General features: G+C 38.4%; 2 protein-coding genes across 3 annotated transcripts in view; one reads left to right on the top strand and one right to left on the bottom strand.

The window, feature by feature from the left end:
• Positions 1 to 18,149, bottom strand: part of LOC111336464 (uncharacterized) — a 42,117-nt gene that overhangs the window by 21,733 nt on the left and 2,235 nt on the right. Inside the window, exons 2-4 of the mRNA XM_088758219.1 lie at positions 7,243 to 7,314; positions 6,010 to 6,099; positions 3,217 to 3,285 (exon numbers count right to left, since the gene is read on the bottom strand). Coding sequence (XP_088614345.1) covers positions 3,217 to 3,285; positions 6,010 to 6,099; positions 7,243 to 7,314 — 231 coding nt within the window. The remainder of the gene's footprint in view (positions 1 to 3,216; positions 3,286 to 6,009; positions 6,100 to 7,242; positions 7,315 to 18,149) is intronic.
• Positions 10,990 to 16,177, top strand: LOC148742679 (uncharacterized). Of its 2 annotated transcripts, none has more exons than XM_088758171.1 (4): positions 10,990 to 11,511; positions 12,599 to 12,751; positions 13,292 to 13,432; positions 13,850 to 16,177. In XM_088758171.1, the coding sequence occupies exons 1-4, from the start codon at positions 11,503 to 11,505 to the stop codon at positions 14,948 to 14,950; spliced, it is 1,404 nt and encodes a 467-aa protein (XP_088614297.1). In that variant the 5' UTR covers positions 10,990 to 11,502; the 3' UTR covers positions 14,951 to 16,177. The 2 variants fall into 2 exon arrangements, with proteins under 2 accessions (XP_088614297.1, XP_088614303.1); XM_088758177.1 differs by having other exon boundaries at positions 12,157 to 12,751.

Here is an 18,149-nt window from a genome sequence, read left to right as displayed (position 1 = left end):
CTCGAATACCCCTGATTTGTAGAAGAACATTTCGCTCCACAAGATTCTATTTGAGGGCGATAAAACAGGCCGGAGGCTAAGAAAAGGGAAAAGAGGTGGAATATGTGCAATATCTTGATGATCGACCGGCTAATAGCTGAATATAAATTCGATTTACGGTGTTTTCTCGTAAGAATTTCTTTTCTAAGAAGAAATACTCGGCTATGATCCGAACCCGCCAGCTTGTTAACGTTTGACTAGTTTTCAGGTTATTTTTGTGCAAAAATCGCACGGCTTATAGGCAAATAAATACGGTACATTCCAAGCCAGGGGATTTCGCAACGAGATGCCCTGTGAATGCCCTGTGATGCCCTCAGCTCCTGGAAGCCAAGTTATCTTCTGTGACACGGCTTATTGTAGATGACACTGGCCGTCCGTCGAGCGCAGAACCCATTTATCGAGACATACAGGGGCAATTCCTGGATGTTGAATTATGCAACCCATCGGCTCTCTCGTGTCTTCCAGTACAGCCGGCGATATGAAAGAATCCGTGCATTCTTTGCTCTCTTGACAACAATCGCATTCTTTAAAATTTAACGAGAACTCGGTGGAGCAATTGTCACACGAACACTTAATAACATTCGGAACATGAAGTAGAAGATTGATTACAGTATATAAATTCCCGCTCGAAAGATTTAAGACGATGGGCTGATTACAAAATTGATGTTTTTGATTATATCAAACCATACCAAAAAATGGCTAGATATATGCTTCAAACCTTTATAAGTCTTACAGAAGAGATATAAGGGTGATACTGATGTAAGATTCAAGAACTCGGCTCGAGAAGACCACGGCGTCCAACTTGAGCTTGCGGTCACTGAAGTCGGCAAAAATTCTTATAACGTAACACTTTCCCGTGGATTCGAGACTTTTCAAATAACTAGTTAACATTCTGTTCCTTTTCTTTTTTCTCCCATACGTCTTCGATACTCTCTTGTCCACTCTTTGTCCGCTAGTGGCTCGTTTGAATATGGCCCTTCCATGTTGTCCTCCGTGTCCTCCATCTCCCCGCTTTGAGTTGCAATTTCAGCTTCAATCGCTCCGTATTCCGGAATAACTAAAATCAGAGTCCCGGAGGAGAAACTCTCGTCGGAACAGCACAAAATATCGGACATAATTACATGGAAATATTACTGAAATAGCCAGGGAAATTACTAATTATCAGGCGCACTCGTTTTCATGATAAAAACGCATGCTTACTGCCGTGACGGAGGGGCGCCAAGTTCCCTCTTTGCTCAGTCGGACATTTTATCTGCGGATTATAGAGCTTGATGAAAAATTCAGAAAAGGTTAAAATACTGCAAATCTTACGAAAACATATTTTATAGTCATTACATTTTGATGTAAAATGGAAAAAAACTAAAAAAACAAAAAAAACCAAGCGTCATAGGGACTTTGTTAAATATCCATTACTTTTTTTCGGTTCGCGAGCGGGCGGTATTCTACGAATCCTGCTATCTGATTGGTTGCGAGAGCGGGCAGTAAAAAGCAGTGAAAAAAAGGCAGTTAAAAGGCAGTGTTCTTCCCTTCCGGCCCGTTCACTTCCGGCTTGTGTCATTTTGCAGAACATCTCAAAGCTTCTTAAGCTTCGTTGCAATTTTTCGCAAGCATATCTCATTGTGCCCCCTAGGCAGAGTTTTTGAGCAAAGTCTTCGGTCACGACCTTTTGGCGACTAATAGTATTAATTCTTTCTTCTCTCTCGCTCTCACTGAAATCACTTTGGTTTTTCGGCAAAAATTGATTTCGAAATAAATTTTGGGATACTAAAAATGTTCACAAAAAGATTGAAACGCGGCCTGAAAACGATGTGTTGTTTAATAATCCTTCACAAAAAGTAACTCAGAAAGTTAAAACGAGAGGTAGTTGCAGTTAACGATTGCGTTAATCAATGAGACTCTCAATCCTTAGTATCTGAATTCTTCAACACAATTTGTTCGTTTGTAAAACGTTGAGCAAAGTTTTGAGTTCTTCTATAGATACACTTTCGCCTATTCTTTGCAAGTCCCTTCAAATCCCTTTGTGTCGGGTTGGAAAGAGTCTCACTGACTTCAGCTTTTCGGTTGAAGAAAAACCGATTTAAACACATCATTAAAGAAAACAAATAAGCACCATGACAAATCCAAAGCACAGTCACATTTGCATTCACTCACAATTTGACTTTCTGCGACATTTTAAAACGGAACAGAGGTAAATCTTGGAAGATTAATGGTCGTTGGAAATAAAGAATACTTTTCGTAAGTTCTCCGAGTTTTCTTTTTTTACGAGAAGATCGTCGCATAGTCATTGAACTCATGTGTGTTTGTCATACCAGTACTGATGCTGTTCATTTTAACGCGTACGCCTTTTTCTTCTTCAATTGACAGCTGTCACGTCATGGTAGTTACATATCAAAAAATGTTTCAACGTTTGCTCGAAAGCCTTTTAAGTTACCTGTACAAATAAAAATGTTTCAGTGAAAGCTTACTGTTTAATTTGGATAACGTCTGTTTTCTTTATCATCCACTCGCTAACAAATCGATAAGTCTATAGAGGATTTTCCCCTAATTAAACTTGTAATTGAAGCCCTAAATCATTCGGATTCTAATGGCAATCATTTTTTTACGTGTTAGAAAAAAAAACATAAAAAATTCTTAACCAGCATAGGTCGGTCCCTACTGGGAGAACTGTGCGCTCTGTCTTGAGTACCGCCCTCTGCCTACGGCCTCGGGCGGTATCCAAGACCTCCGGCACAGTTTTTCCCAATACGGAACTTCGGCTGGTCAATAATATCTATGTATTGAAAAGAGTTTCATTCCCTGTACTGATTACAACTTTTGAGATGCGCATATATTTGCTTATGGCTGTTCTCAATGGACAGAGGAACATTGACGGATTAAACGTGAGGTGAACATGGAATTACTATTGAAGATATAATCATATGTCTAAATGATATGTCATCCAAAGTAAAAGAAAGGGTGTCTTTTCCCCCCTAACTGTTAACTATGTTGCTCAAGGGTATTTGTGCAAGTACCTGATGTTTGTCAAATGCAGTTATTCGTTAGCAGTCAATTCGTTCCGACTTTCCAAAAAAAAAAAAGGAATTGATTCGGTAGTGGGTGAGATTCAGTCACAAATAGATCAACCATATAGGAAGGAGAATCGATCAAGTCAGCGGCAGTCAACTACAAATAACTTACAGATCAATTAACTTGTAGCTCTTGAACAGATCACTTGGAAGGGTCTCCAGTTTGTTAAAGTCCAGAGTTCTGTATAAAAAGATAAATTTATTTTCTCGATGGTCCTCGATTATTCATTTGGGAGTGTACGATTCTCTTTTGGTCTTGTCCACAAAAATAAACAAAATAGAGACAAGTTGTGGTTGCGCATTAAAGTTAACATTGAAAGTTACAAGAATAAAAATGTGTGAAAAAAAGCCTGCACATTTCTCAACAGTGCATACATGCAATTGAGACGAACTCATTACAGTGTTCACTGATGATTTCTCAAGTGAATTTCAGATTAGTCTAGCTGTAAATGACAAAATTTTAAGCATATTAAGTTGATCAACTCTATCATATCAAACTTTTCTGCCTATTGTCTTGGTATGAATCGTTTTCGTGCAATGGCCTCATTGTTAGTTATCCTCTGGTACGTTCACACCGGATGGTTAACTCGCTTGGGAGTTTCTGTAGCCCAAGAGATTTGAAGCAAGAAGAAAAATGATTGATTGCCACTAAACAAAGGGTAAAGCTGACTTCACAGACTTTTTTTGTTACGCGGACAACTTTCTTTTTCATCTTCTCTGACTTGTTCAGTTTATGGTTCCGATTTGGGTTTTTGGTATTTGAGGGAGAAACAGAATGCACTACATCTCCTGGAAGTGAAAACACCTGTTCTGCCATAAACTGAACATCCTCAATAAATATTGCGAGGAAACCGTGGTTTACCAAAATGCGGCTGAGGAAGGCCTTATGGACTTCCAGCTTAATATCGTAAGTTGATTTAATAGCAGTAAGACGCACTATAAACTTTGAGTTACATTTTTAGAACAAAAATAATAGAGAAAGAGACATCCTCAGAAAAACCTCTGGAAATGTTTATTCTTTCGCTTTCACTTTTCTAATAAGACTAAATCTTTCTAGTATTTTTTAAAGTTCTTTATGAATTCGCCCTAAAATGGAATAATCAAACTGACTTAAAAAAAGTCCTGAAGCTGTGGTTTACGACTGAAAACAAGATGAATGCAAAACGAGCGACGTCACAGGCTCAGTGAGTCGTGTAAAAACCTGTTTGTTTGCTTTTCGGGGAATCCTTCAAAATCAATTGAAGGCGCTAATTGTTTTTGAACTGTGTTTGCCCTCCAAAAGAGGTTTTACACAGCAGCCATGTTGCATGGCAGGAACAATAGATTATTATTCCCATGGGAAAAAATGTTCTTTCTTATACAAAATATTTTCATTGTTCCTGCCATGCAACATGGCTGCCATGCAAAACCTCTATCAAAAACTTAAGGTGCTTTAAGCTTTATAATGCCGGCCTTTCTTCAGTAGCAAAAGCTTTTTCAAACTTTGAATGATCAATTTGCAGTTTGTTCTTTGCAGAAAGTTTAGATCAGCATAAAAATACAATTGACGTAGAACATAATGTATTAACCAAGAGTTAATTATGTATGTCAGAGAGCTGGGTTTTTCTCTTTTTATAGCACTAGAATAGCCAATTACGACTTACTTCCCATTATGGAGTTGTTTATCATCAGTGACTATTTATGAGTGAAACTTTTTATCATGATCAATAATGACTGATACGTATATGTGCACGATCCTTCGCAGTAAAGCACTATTTGAGCAATAGTGAAAATCAGACCTGAAAAAAATCTCAGGCCTGTACGGGATTCGAACCACTGACCTCTGCGATACTAGTGCAGCGCTCTACCAATTGAGCTAACAAGCCAACTGGGAGCAGGCCATCAAATTAATTGGACATAAACCCGTAGATGATAAATCAAACAACAACAAACATATGAAACATATGTATGAACTGCGGTTATGAAACGTATATGTGCACGATCCTTCGCAGTAAAGCACTATTTGAGCAATAGTGAAAATCAGACCTGAAAAAAATTTCAGGCCTGTACGGGATTCGAACCACTGACTTCTGCGATACTAGTGCAGCGCTTTACCAATTGAGCTAACAAGCTCAATTGGTAGAGCTCAAAATAGTGCTTTACTGCGAAGGATCGTGCACATATACGTTTCATAACCGCAGTTCATACATATGTTTCATATGTTTGTTGTTGAATGACTGATACATTGGGAAATTGCAGTTTTCAGACAACAAACTCGACTATAGTTTTGAAATCCGACTACAAATTATATTCAGAAAAAGAGTGCAATTGCAAAGTCATTATTTGAAGAGCTGTGCTCGCTCTGTGAATTCGATGTTTAAAGTTCAAGCGACGGGTACGTTACTGCGTAAGCGGATCAGAGCAGAGCTACTTAACTTACTTGCTTGACAAACTTACTAGCTCTTTAAACGAACTACAGAAAGCCGGTGGATATGCAATCAACATTAAACAAGTAACCCATTCATTTTGAAACGCACAAGGATGGAAACAACCCACTTTCGCATATAGATAGACAGTTTTCTTTCCAAAAGTTATGACCAAATCTTTGTCAACTTCATGTGTTACCAAATTATTTACTTCGAGGTATGTAAGGCTACGCTGAGCACGCTTCACTCACTGCCAGTTCCAATTCATGAATCCTTCCCAGTGTGGAGAACGCAATTGCACATGTACAGCATCGCAATTCCAATTTTCTGGTTCAAGAATCACCAATACGTTCAATTCAAGATTATTCAAATTGTCTTAGAATTGACAGTGCAAAACTGTTCACGTTCCCAGTCACCTTCTCTGAGGAGGATTTGTTGCTAGATATATCTTAGAACTTTAGATTCGGTAGAATTACTGATCCAAAGACTCCAAACCTTACAGGTTTCTTAATTCTTTCGAATTCCCCTGCTGATATATGCGGGGTAGTTGATCAGAGGACAAATTCTTTATGTTGTTGTTGTTCAGGAAACTGTATTGGAGAGAAAGAGAACACAAGAGTTTAAATTAACGCAAATGGGTTAACAGTTTGATCTACTTTCGGGCTGCGATCGCAAACGTGAAAGATAGTTTTTCTCCTACCGACGAAAGAAAACTGAAGGGAATCCATTTTCAGAATGCTTCCTCTAGGAAAAAATGTTGCCTCTTTCTTACACAATATCTGCCGCAGACAGTTTCAATTTACCTCTACCATTATTTTATTTACCTCTGTGTTTTAAAAAGCTCTCTTTTAATTGATGTCTTACCACGTTAAATGACACATGCCAACAGAAAATTAAAGCAAATGGGTTAACAGTTTGATCTACTTTCGGGCTGCGATCGCAAACTTGAAAGATAGTTTTTCTCCTACCGACGAAAGGAAACTGAAGGGAATCCTGAAAACTGAATGTCTTTGCATCAGTTAGTAATTAGGTGGTGAGCAGATTATATTAGTGAGGGAAACAGACCATGTGAAATGGACTAGATTCCATTTACATAACAAATTTTTCTGGAGAATTTGCTGGTCTGCAGAATAGTTTTTGGTCATTTTAATTGCTTTTAATTGCTTGGTGGTTAGAATTCTTTGTTATTCATTTGAGAAAAGATTACCATCCAGGCTTCCTTCGGCTTAAAAACTGACAGATTTAATGTGAAGTATAGACCTGTGCGAATAAGGAAGGACCAACCTCGTAAAATCATAAAGTATGTCTGGGCTCGCTTAAAAAGACGAAATGGGGGCCTTGGCTTTCCTTCTACTACATCTTTCTCATCAAAATATCAAAATGGCACTAGAAATTTCTCCCATTTTGAGATTTAAATTGTCTATATGCTTGCTTCATAACTAAGGGTTGATGCGGCTTTGAACCCAGAAAAGGGATGGACAAGGAATCAAAATCTTAAAGCTGCACAACTCTGCATGTTTTCAAGACTTTACATCCCAACCGGCGCTGTATGACGCTCAAATCATTTAGAGGTGAAGCGAAAAACCCGAAACGGCTTTATCGCGCAGTCGGTTTATAATCGATTCTGTTTACCTGAGAACAGTTATGCTTAAACAGATCATGAGAATAGAGCTAGATAAGGTGAGAAAAATGATCAGCAGCCCCATAGCAAGCGAAATAAACGTTTTACTTACAGTTCTTGAAGATTAGAATTTTTGAAGAAGGCTCTTGAAGGTAGCTGTTCCAGTTGATTATAGGACAAGTCGCTACAAAAGAGCAAACAAGGAAAATCCAATATTAGGAGATATGATGGATGCGAGAGTAAAGACTGAAGAAAATCATCCTTGGAAATGAGTATCTAGATATCATGGAATTACATTTAGAAGTTCGGGAACTATGCTGCATACGAAACTTGAAGACACAAGACAGTGATGTGCAAAAATTGAGGAAGAGAAAATGAGCAGTTCATCGAATTGATGGGAATGGATTCATTACAATCAAGTTAAGGAGGGAAACAAAGTTAAAAAAAGAGGTTGCGATGGCTATGATTACCATGGACGATATCACTGAAGTGAAAAATGCTGATGTTTTTACCGCCGCGCTATAGGCTACCTTAAAAAATAGATTTAGAATGTCTGAGAGAAAAAAAGGTTGCAATTTATAGAGACACAACCGAGAGGAAAAAAAGAAAGAAACAGAACAAGTTGAATGACTAAAGCTGATTGCCTTCTTCTTTAATTCCCCGCCCTCCCCACCTGTCCCCTTATTCTCTCAAAGGTTTTCTCGGCGTCAGTCTTCAATACTCAGTGTACTGTTATTGTAACCCAACAATCCATGTTCTTTAATACCCATTGAACTAAAAAAAAAAGAATTTTTTATGACATTAACTCTCCAACTTGAAAGGTCACGTGGTAGAGAACTTTGAGAAGAGAGAACTAGATGAAGCGTAATCAATCTCGCGCCTTCTATGGTTTGTTCTACTCTCGAATTAATATTTGCTTTATATCTCCTGAAGTAAAAAAGATTTCAAAATAAAATTCTCACAAGTTTACCTATCATACGTTGACGCGCAGTCAGGAGAGTAAACTCCGGATGAAAAATCTAAGCAGGCCATCGCTGAATGGTGATCTTGTGACATTTTAGGTAACGCGCTTAGTGATATTAAATTAATCATAGGCTGATTCCAGTAGTTTCCTTTAACAGTGAAGGATTTGCTGCTGATTCAGAGTTGATAGTGTTTACTAATCGTTTAAAAAACTTGCTTCAAGGAGTCCACACTCCAGATGTGAAGTCTCCAATCACATTGGAGCAAGCCATTTGGCTCTGTTTTGCCTGCCAGCGCTGGTGCGCGCAAGAAAGTAAAGAGCGGACAAAATTGTAAAGAGTTAGGTCGAGGAGTTCAGTGTAACACACGTGAATATGAAGCTACTTGCGGGAATAGGGAAGGCGCTTCAATGAGCAAAAAAAAGAGGAGGAAAGAGGTCATGTAGTAAAAGAAGAGCTACACAGGTTTTCAACGATCGATGCTCGAAGAGCAATGCTACGCGAATGATGATGGACTGGCGGTCGGCGATGCAATTTTCCCTTTCGTAAACGGTCGCTGCTACTTGCGTGGGCGATATCATTCGCGAATTAGCGTTCACGGAAGCCTCGATATAAATAGCTGCTGGCCACTGAATCTTGCAGACTCTAGTAGGACCCCCTATTGCTATCGGTGAACAATATTTTCGATCCGATGCAAACTGTGATAAATTTTCCTTTTACCGGAGTGGGAAAAAGGACTTGTCGCTTATGGACATGATTTCAGCGTGAAAACAACGCTTGAATTACAAAAGCACTCCTTCTATATATCTAGTTTTCGGAAAAGAACTGATGCAAGTAGACTTGATGATGAATGTGCAATTTCAGAACTTTACAAAACTGTACAGTGTGCATTTAAAATCAAGAGTGATTTTAAAATCGTTAATTGGGTGACTAGATGAAGTGTAATCAATCTCGCGCCTTCTATGGTTTGTTCTACTCTCGAATAAATTTTTGCTTTATATCTCCTGAAGTAAAAAACGATTTCAAAATAAGATTCTCACAAGTTTACCCATCATATTTTTAATATATATTACATGTTGTGGAAATTAAAAAGGACATATTTTTTCCTTCAATTTTCAATCACTTCTGTTAAGAAAACTGCAAGTCAAACCATTATGATTTAACAATCCCGGCAACGAACAGGCTCTACTACGTGCAGCCTCTAGCACATAGCTCGTAATGCATGCACATATATTGCAAGCGTTTCATTCGGAGGGCTTGCAGAAGAGTGCATTCTCAAAATAAAGGTCATACGAACATTGGAAAAGACTTGTCGCGAATCCCACGTATGGCGTATGCTTAGCTTTTTAAAATTTCAATTTACATCAACATCGACCTACAGAGAGTTGTTTTCAAAATCTGTTCACCTAATTGTATTCTCCAACTGAAAGTTTATTGATATTCTAAGGTGTCAATTACACAGTTCTCAGATGGGGTCGTAAAGGTGGTTTTAAGGCAAAAAGTATCCCATAGAATAAGGAAGAGGTCGTGATATGCACTCTTTGTTTAAGTCCTAAATGCAATAAAGTCCTCCAATGCCAGTGCATTGTTGTTATAATGGACATCGATATTGAGATTTTTACAGTGACAGCTGTTACACCAAAGAATCCTCTGACCAATATTCATGTCATATTTCGGGCTCTCTGATATTAATCTGCGTCTTTTTATTTGTTAGAGAAGTAAGTTGAGAAGTATTTGTTACAAACCCTTAAACTGATGCGCTTTTGGCATAAAACTTTACAAACGTCAAAACAAAGAGAAAGTTGACCATCAGCTCTCATTTAATACAGTATGGACAGTTACTACATTTTGGCCCCAACATCTGTTAGCGTGTCTTATGAGTATCGCGTATGCGCCTGATCATCGTTTTTGACATCGGTTACATTAACAGGAATACTCGAAGGAAAAATGTTGTGCTGATGAAAAAAGGATGCTTCCCAGCAATTTTTTCCAGAAAAAAAAAATATAGACAGGATTCCTCTACTCTTTCTAAGTGAAATCGATGGTCACGACAGAAAATTCCTGATGGTAAGTTCCCTTCCGAGGTGTTTGAAAACCTGCGTTTCTAACTGCGTTCAAAGTATAATTTCAACATAACAGACTGTTTTGTTGTTCTTTTTTAGAAGAAGATATGTAGAGTGGGCGAAAAAACACTGTAACACAACGAATATATGAAATTCATATATCTGAACTGCGGTATAGAAACGTATTTGTGCACGATCCTGGCAGTAAAGAACGGTATTTAAGCAATAGTGAAGATCAGACCTGGAAAAACTCAGGCCTGTACAGGTTTTGAACCACTGACCTCTGCGATGCTAGTGCAGCACTCTACCAATTGAACTAACAAGCCAACAGGGAGCAACGGTCATAAAATTAATTAATTCGATCAGTAGTTTGAATCCCGTACAGGCCTGAGGTTTTTCTGGTCTGATCTTCACTATTACTTAAATAGTATTCTTTACTGCCAGGATCGTGCACAAATAAACACGTTGGTTCGTTACCATGGCTATTCCTCCCGTTGCTATGGTATGGTCACGTGACCCATTCCCACTTGTGGCCGTGGAGATAATTTGCTTGAGAATGTTCTTTAATTTGATGGCTAATTAGGACGAGTTTGGGATGGCTTTAATAAACATCTATTCGATCGGTTGTTGAATAAAGTATTATAGATAATAAAATTTGTAGTTGTAGTTTAATAGCGAGCGCGAGCTATTCAAGATAGCTGCTTTTCAATGGCCAAGTCTGGGGGAACAAAATGATTTCCCGCCGAATCATCATTGAGCAAAAAGTGTTTTATTTCGGAGGGGAGGGTAAAGTACTATTGGATCTACTAGGTTGACTTAGACCTCCCTTGATAGGAGTTCAGACAACACATTTACCTTTGAAAGTTGTATCGGTGAACAAAAATGATGGAGAAATTATCAATTTTGTCCGACAAAGATGAAGGGAAACGCTTACATGTAAAGGCAAAGTTTAAGTACGGTCTTCACTCTTTTAGAAAATTTGGTTTTTGGGGCCCGAAAACCTAAAACTGGTTGGAGGTAAATCGGATAAACGACAACTCACTGAGCTCAAATTCAATATGGCGGCTCCTGTCCCTGGTTTTACAATACCAGCTCCCGATCACTGTCGCAAGGGCCGCCAGTGTTCGAAGTTCAATGGCCACAAGGGTCGCTACAATTCCGAGAGAAGTTGGAATACCTTCTGGAGAAATTCACCCGTGTACAACTTAAATGTACGGAAGAGATCACTTGCCTTAGAGGAGGAACGAGTTGGAGCAGTTGCGGAGGAACTTGCTGCTAAAGCTGCTCGTCTTGACGTTCGCGAAAGTGAGTTAAGGGAAGGAAAGTTGGACATGCAAAAGAAGCTGGATGACACAGGTGAATACAAAATTGGAAAATGTTAATTTACATCACAACAGGATAATGTGATGAACATGGGCATTATCTTGCATACTGTAGAAATCGTTATTTTAAAATATTTATTTGGGGGTTCGGGCTTGTTATTAAGCTAACTCAGTGAAGTAAGTAAGAGATTAAAACTGAACTTGTTCGTGCGTAATAGAATAATTTGACCTTAAAGAAGAAGACACTCTTGAAATTTTATTTGCTTTCAAATGAAAGTTCCACTTTAATATGACACCAGTTCAGGCTTAGTTAAATAATTTTCTATATGATAATATTGAGAGCTACTTCAGTGGCAGATTTACTCGTCTGTGGGGTTAGTAGTGTTCCTTTTCACTTGTCTCACTGTATTTCTCATTCATTCCCTTATGAGAAGAGTACTTTTTCCATCCTCACATTTTGCAGTTTATTAAACTTAACAGGGTGGATAATTTCTTATGCACTCTATGATGTGTTTTATAATAATTTTTAGCTTAACTCTTTTCACAGCTATCAAGTTGGAAGAACTACAGAAAGTGAAGGAAGCTAGTGAAAAGGAAGCTAGTGTAGTTAGAGATGAATTACTTAGTGTAAAGAAGCAGTATGAGCAGGTGAAATCAATGCTCTTGCTTTTGGGTTTAGATCCCAAGCAATTTTCCAAATCCAGAAGAGCAAGCAATTCTACTTCAAAGGACATGATAAGTGATTTTAACTCTCTGATTGTTAGAATTTACTCTAGTAGTAATCTTTGATGATGATGCCAACACTACATTTGAGTAGTTTACAGAAGGGTCCTCCAAAAAATTATCTAATTTAGAAATTAAAACAAATTGAGAAATATAACACCATCAATCAAAAAAGAATTAAAAATCGCTGTCACTAGTTCATATAGTGTGATCATCTGGGTGAGCATAGTTCTGAAAAGAACTACAGTAACCCTCAGAACTACCCTCACCCAGACAATCATACTGTACCAACTACTGATACTCCTGAATTCAAACCAGTTACTCTGTCACTATTATTTACTCTGTCACTATTATTCACTATTATTCAATCGACTGATAGTTTACTCTGATCTGGGTAGTCTGCAGGAAATCAAGCTATTATGGTTGGAGATGATCCTCCACGCAAAACGGAAACCAGACTATGTGAAGAAAAACGCCAGACTGGACATTGTATGCAAAGTGAAGAGGAAACTAATGATGCATCTACTAGGGAACCAGGCTCAAAGTCAAAGGTAATGCAAGCTTATCCACAGAAAGAAAATAAAATACTTTGCATTTTTGGAAATATGTCTCCTGTATTAGAGAAATTTTAAAACATTTGAAGACATGATGTAAAGAACTTGTCTTTTTTTGTTTTGCTTTGTTTGCTTGTCTTCTGGTAGCTTATGTAGATGTCAGGGGTTAGTTCCGATTGTTAGAATTAACTCTAGTAGTAATCTTTGATTATGATGCCAACATTACAGTTGGGTGGTTTACAGAAGGGTACTCAAAAATATTTTTTTATTAGAAGTAACAAATTGATAAATATAACAACATCAAACAAAAAAGAATTAAGAATGGCTGTCACTAGTTCATATTAGTGGGATCATCTGGGCGAGCATAGTTCTGAAAAGAACTACAGTAACCCTCAGAACTACCCTCACCCAGACAATCATACTGTACCAACTACTGATACTCCTGGATTCAAACCAGTTACTCTGTCACTATTATTTACTCTGTCACTGTTATTCACTATTATTCAATCGACTGATAGTTTACTCTGATCTGGGTAGTCTGCAGGAAATCAAGCTATTATGGTTGGAGATGATCCACTAGGCAAAATGGAAACGAGACTCTGTGAAAAAAGAAGCCAGACTGGACATTGTATGCAAAGTGAAGAGGAAACAAAAAAAGAACCAGGCTCAAAGTCAAAGGTAATGCAAGCTTATCTACATAAAGAAAATAAAATACTTTGCATTTTTGGAAACCTGTTTCCTGTATTTGAGTTTTATATGAAGAACATGTTCTTTTGAATTCAATGTGAAAATTATTAATATCCCTATTAAGTCTAATGATGAACTTTATAATAACAACCTTTAAAAGACTCTACTAAGTCTTAAGTACCGCAATATACATTCATGCATTATTAATATTAAAGATAATATTGACCCCTAAAACCACAGGTAGAAGATTCTCAGAGACTGATTGTGTAAAAATAATAGTTATTACTGGTAATTTGAACTTGCTTGTGTTCAATTTATCTCAGCTTAACAGCCTTACATCTCTGATTGTTTTGCATAGCTATAAAAAATACACTGTTTATTAAAGTTCTTCAAATTATCATTTGTTAGGTAGGTGCTGGGGAAAGAGTTTCAAGGTTAGAAATTGCAGAACAGGCTAACGAAAGGCTAGTCACCCACATGGAAAATACCTGTACCAAGCGCCAAATACCAGACGCTGGTAAGCCAGGCTGTGGTCTTGGTTACCTTGTACCTTTTATAAAGGAACATTATGCTGATGAAAACAAAAGGTACAATCAGCTGCCGACACGACTAATTGGTGATCAGGCTATTTCCTTGGGCCGTTATGGGTATCGGTTGATCGATGGTTTGGAATGCGCTGATGAATCACCTGGCCAGCACCTGAGGACTTTGGCCTTGGGCAGGATTGTACTTTACCTACGACAGGCCTGTACATTGTTCAACAAAGTATCGACAAATAAAGCTGAAATACTAGAGCTCAAGGAATACTGTCAACTTTACTTCAATTTGTACTGTCTGTTTTTCCCCAATTATGTCAATGTTACTACCTGGACAATAGCTTATGCAATCCCTTATCATGCATTGAAGATCTATGACAAGTACAGAATAGGGTATGGAATAATCTCCCTGCAGGCTAAAGAAGCAAAACATTCAGGGATTAAGTCTGATCTAGCTTTAAGTAACAGATCTAACAAAGCAGATGAAACTGGGAAATGGTGGCAGGTCATGCGAGCAAATTACATACGTAGTTTCTACCTTCCAGAACATCAGCCCATGCCCAGCTGTTACAGCTCACACTTCAAATCCCGTGTTCCACCCCACTGTAACCTTGAGTGCTATTGCAGTTGTGGCAGAAAGAAGGGAAACAGCATTGATTGTTGTGCCAATTGCCTTGAGAGTATGGAGGTTGTTCTGTGCGTGCAGAACAAACAACTCTCTCCAAAAGTCCTCGACATTCTGAAGCCTGTTAAATGTAGCATATGCAAGAACCAGTTTGCAGATGAAGTAACACTGACATCACACTTGGCCTCCCATGGATCCCAACCACTGATAAGAGCAGTCAACAAGGCACCAAAAGACATGAAAGTCAATGAACTTAAGACTGAACTGCGTGCAAGGAGACTTTGTGAAACAGGCAACAAGGATATTCTCGTGAGAAGACTGGAGGGTGCAATAGCGGATGAACACTAGGCCTTGTTAATTCATTCACCCAGTTTTAAGAAATCAAGTCATATATTTACAGGCAATCAATAGCTGTAATGTGCATTTATCATGCACCTGTTTTCAACCATTGCCTTAGGATTGGATCACAGGGTAACCTTAATAGCAGTGTGACTGCATGTACAAAATATAAAGAAATGTATGGGTATGTTGTCAGTCTAAATATAATTTTTTTATTGTAGACTTATACTGAGTAATGTGTACGTTTATTTTGAGCTTTAACGTATACATTACTTGATGTAAATCTATGATATCAAGACTATTCAATATTCCCACACATTTCTTTATTATTTCAAACATACAAACAGACACACTGCTTGTATGAGCACCCTGTGGTTGCACTCCAGAGAAGGGTACATGCACTTTAAGGATCCTTCAGAAAGTTTGTCATGCTTACTGGATATGAGATCGTTCCAGCCAACTCAGTGCAACACTCCTTATTTGTTGTCCATCATTTCATATCCATTGCGCAATCCTGGAATAATTCTTTAATACACCTCCAGCCTGCTAAATGTACCAATTTCTGTTGGAGCCTCCTTGCTTTGTCCATTACAGGCAATAACACCACTCTCCAAGGGAAATATTTAAATGCACAAAAAATAACTTTGCATGAAAATTGAAGATGCAAAACAGTAGCTTTGGGTTGGGATTTATTACAACATTGAATTTCATAATACATTTTATTTCCCTACAAAACACTTAAGTTCTGTTTTAAATTACAAATGTTAGAATGAAAATTTTGGAAAGATAAAGTTAACTTAAGTGGAAACTGTTAACAGACTTGAACACCAGCTCAGGGAGCTGCCAAGCAAATTAACTCCATGGCCATTTCTTATATGTATTTACATATGGTAGTTTAACACTTTCATGATCAGTTACAATCACATGGATGTACATGACATTGCATTTTAAAACAAAACCATATGTTCTCTGGACATGTCAAGTGAGTGCAAAAACAATTCTTTTCATTTCTTTGGCTTGTAGTACAAGACAAGGGAACCAGTTGTTTTTCCCTGCAACCCAAACAACCCTTATCAGGGAACACAAATGCTGGTCATTAAAATATCTGACCTGTTAATTAACAAATGTTTGGAGCTGATATGTGCAATAATTTTCTATAAACAGCTGTCAGCTGCCAAAAAAATTGTTTCAAGGCCATTCAATTAAAAAGAACAGACCCTATGGGTAAGATTTTCTGAGGGGCTCTCTGGCAGTCGTCGTTCTTAAAAATATTTTCTACGAGGTTGGGTTATACTGATAAGTTGCCTTTTACTCCAAGGAGGGTAATGACTTACTTCATCAATTGGGGGAATATAAAAATAGCGGGGATTAAAATGCAATGGTCCTAAACTTTCCTAAACACAAATTGTTATGTCCACCGAATGAAACTGTCTGTTCACAACAGAGCTCAACTGATTAGTTTCTGTAAAGACAAGTCAATTGCAAAGTCGTTGAGGTCGTATCGTTGTACGTAAAACGAAACGACTACGCATTCCTTCTTTCTGTTATAACAACACAAGATTGGGGACTTATCTGTTACCACAACGGCAGCTCTCCCATTCAACAGGCTTACTCTTTTCCCTTTATGCATTGCAGACTTGTAGACTCGTTTCTTGAGACAGTTTGTGCCTTTCATCCTAACTGGCGAAAACACTTTTTTAGCAGTATTGTTAGAGGACAACGTTAAAACGATTTTGAGGGTAGTTGTCTTCATGTCACCACCATACCCAACCACTAAAACGCAGATATGACGAAAAATGGGCCACGAAATGAATAGCGTTATTGGAGACATCAGCCCAGTGTTCTTTGACCTTGCTAATTTGCTGTAAATCAGATTCCCCATGTGCTTCACGTAGGAATCGACGACGGGGCCAACTAGTTCGATTTTGTTGAGCATTCGTTCCTCCATAACGCCATTTAAGCCACGCATTCCATAGTTTGGCTTCCTTTTTGCGTTGTGGACCATTTCTAGCCATTGCGGTTGGACTGTCGACTTCAATAGAATAACAGACCGGTTCCAAAAACTCTCGTCACGCTCAGTTTGCCCTTTGTTCTCACCCAGATCAATTTCTTTTTCCGCCATTTTTTTTTTCTCAGACGTGAATCCGCTGCTAATTTATGAACCCGCGCAGTTCGAAGAAACTAATCCGCTGTCTACTTATGGAGCCCGCGCTAATGGGAGGAAATCGCCGGCCCAGTAACCAGCGTGAAAACGCTGAAAATTCAACAGTTCACATAGACTATTCGTTTTGCGCGATTTTAAAACGTTTATCATGTTTGGATAAGGGCCTCCGCACGAATAAACGCACTCCTCCGTATAAGTTCGCCTCCCAGGCCAGAAAGCCAAATAAGCACCCCTCTCTCATAAGCGCTGCCCCTCCCTCAAGGAGTGAAAACGTGTTCACATAAAACCTCACTTGGATAGAATAGATACTCGGAAGTCGAATACTTGTATTCAAAAGCATCCTCAAATATTAGACTCCGTTACGACCTTGAGTAAAAAAAAAAAAAAACTTGAAAAGAGGACCAATGCTAACATATCAGAGAGAGTTTATGGACCAATCTAAGCATACGTTGTTCTGAGAGAGCAGACGGCGAAGATTAAAGCGTGAAATGTGGCAATGAGTGGCATTCAAAACAATTCTTCGGGCCGAGTACTTCGATATCAAATTCACATTTTCCTAAGAGCGCTCACAATCAGTAAATCTGAACACTTCTTCAGCAATGACATCTGAATAGTCATGTTCTATGTGCTTGGTAGAAACTCGTTCTTTAAAAAGTTGTCGCCCATGTGTCACATTCCTTTTAACGCGTGTAATCCGTAATGTTCGAACACTTTACAACTCGAACAACGCTTCGACATTCGACCTCCCAGATAGGTTTTAGTTGCAAATGAGAACGACGTGCGATTTTCCCTCAAACACCAACAACTTCTGGCACAACCTACATTTATCTCTTTCTGTTATAAATACGGAAACTATGGGTGCTCCGGACATTAAAAGACGACTGATGCAGCTCCCGAACATGATATTACTGTACAAGGCTACGCGAAATCTTGTGTTCTGTATTGCTAGTAAAACGTTTTGTAAGAACCACGCACTGCATTAACACTGTCACGTGCACCAAATTTGTTCCTAAAAACTTCAAAAAGTACTTCTCATGAAAAGTG

This window comes from Stylophora pistillata, chromosome 1, assembly GCF_964205215.1.
Source record: "Stylophora pistillata chromosome 1, jaStyPist1.2, whole genome shotgun sequence".
NCBI classification, from domain to species: domain Eukaryota; kingdom Metazoa; phylum Cnidaria; class Anthozoa; order Scleractinia; family Pocilloporidae; genus Stylophora; species Stylophora pistillata.
This window is presented reverse-complemented; position numbering and strand designations above follow the sequence as displayed.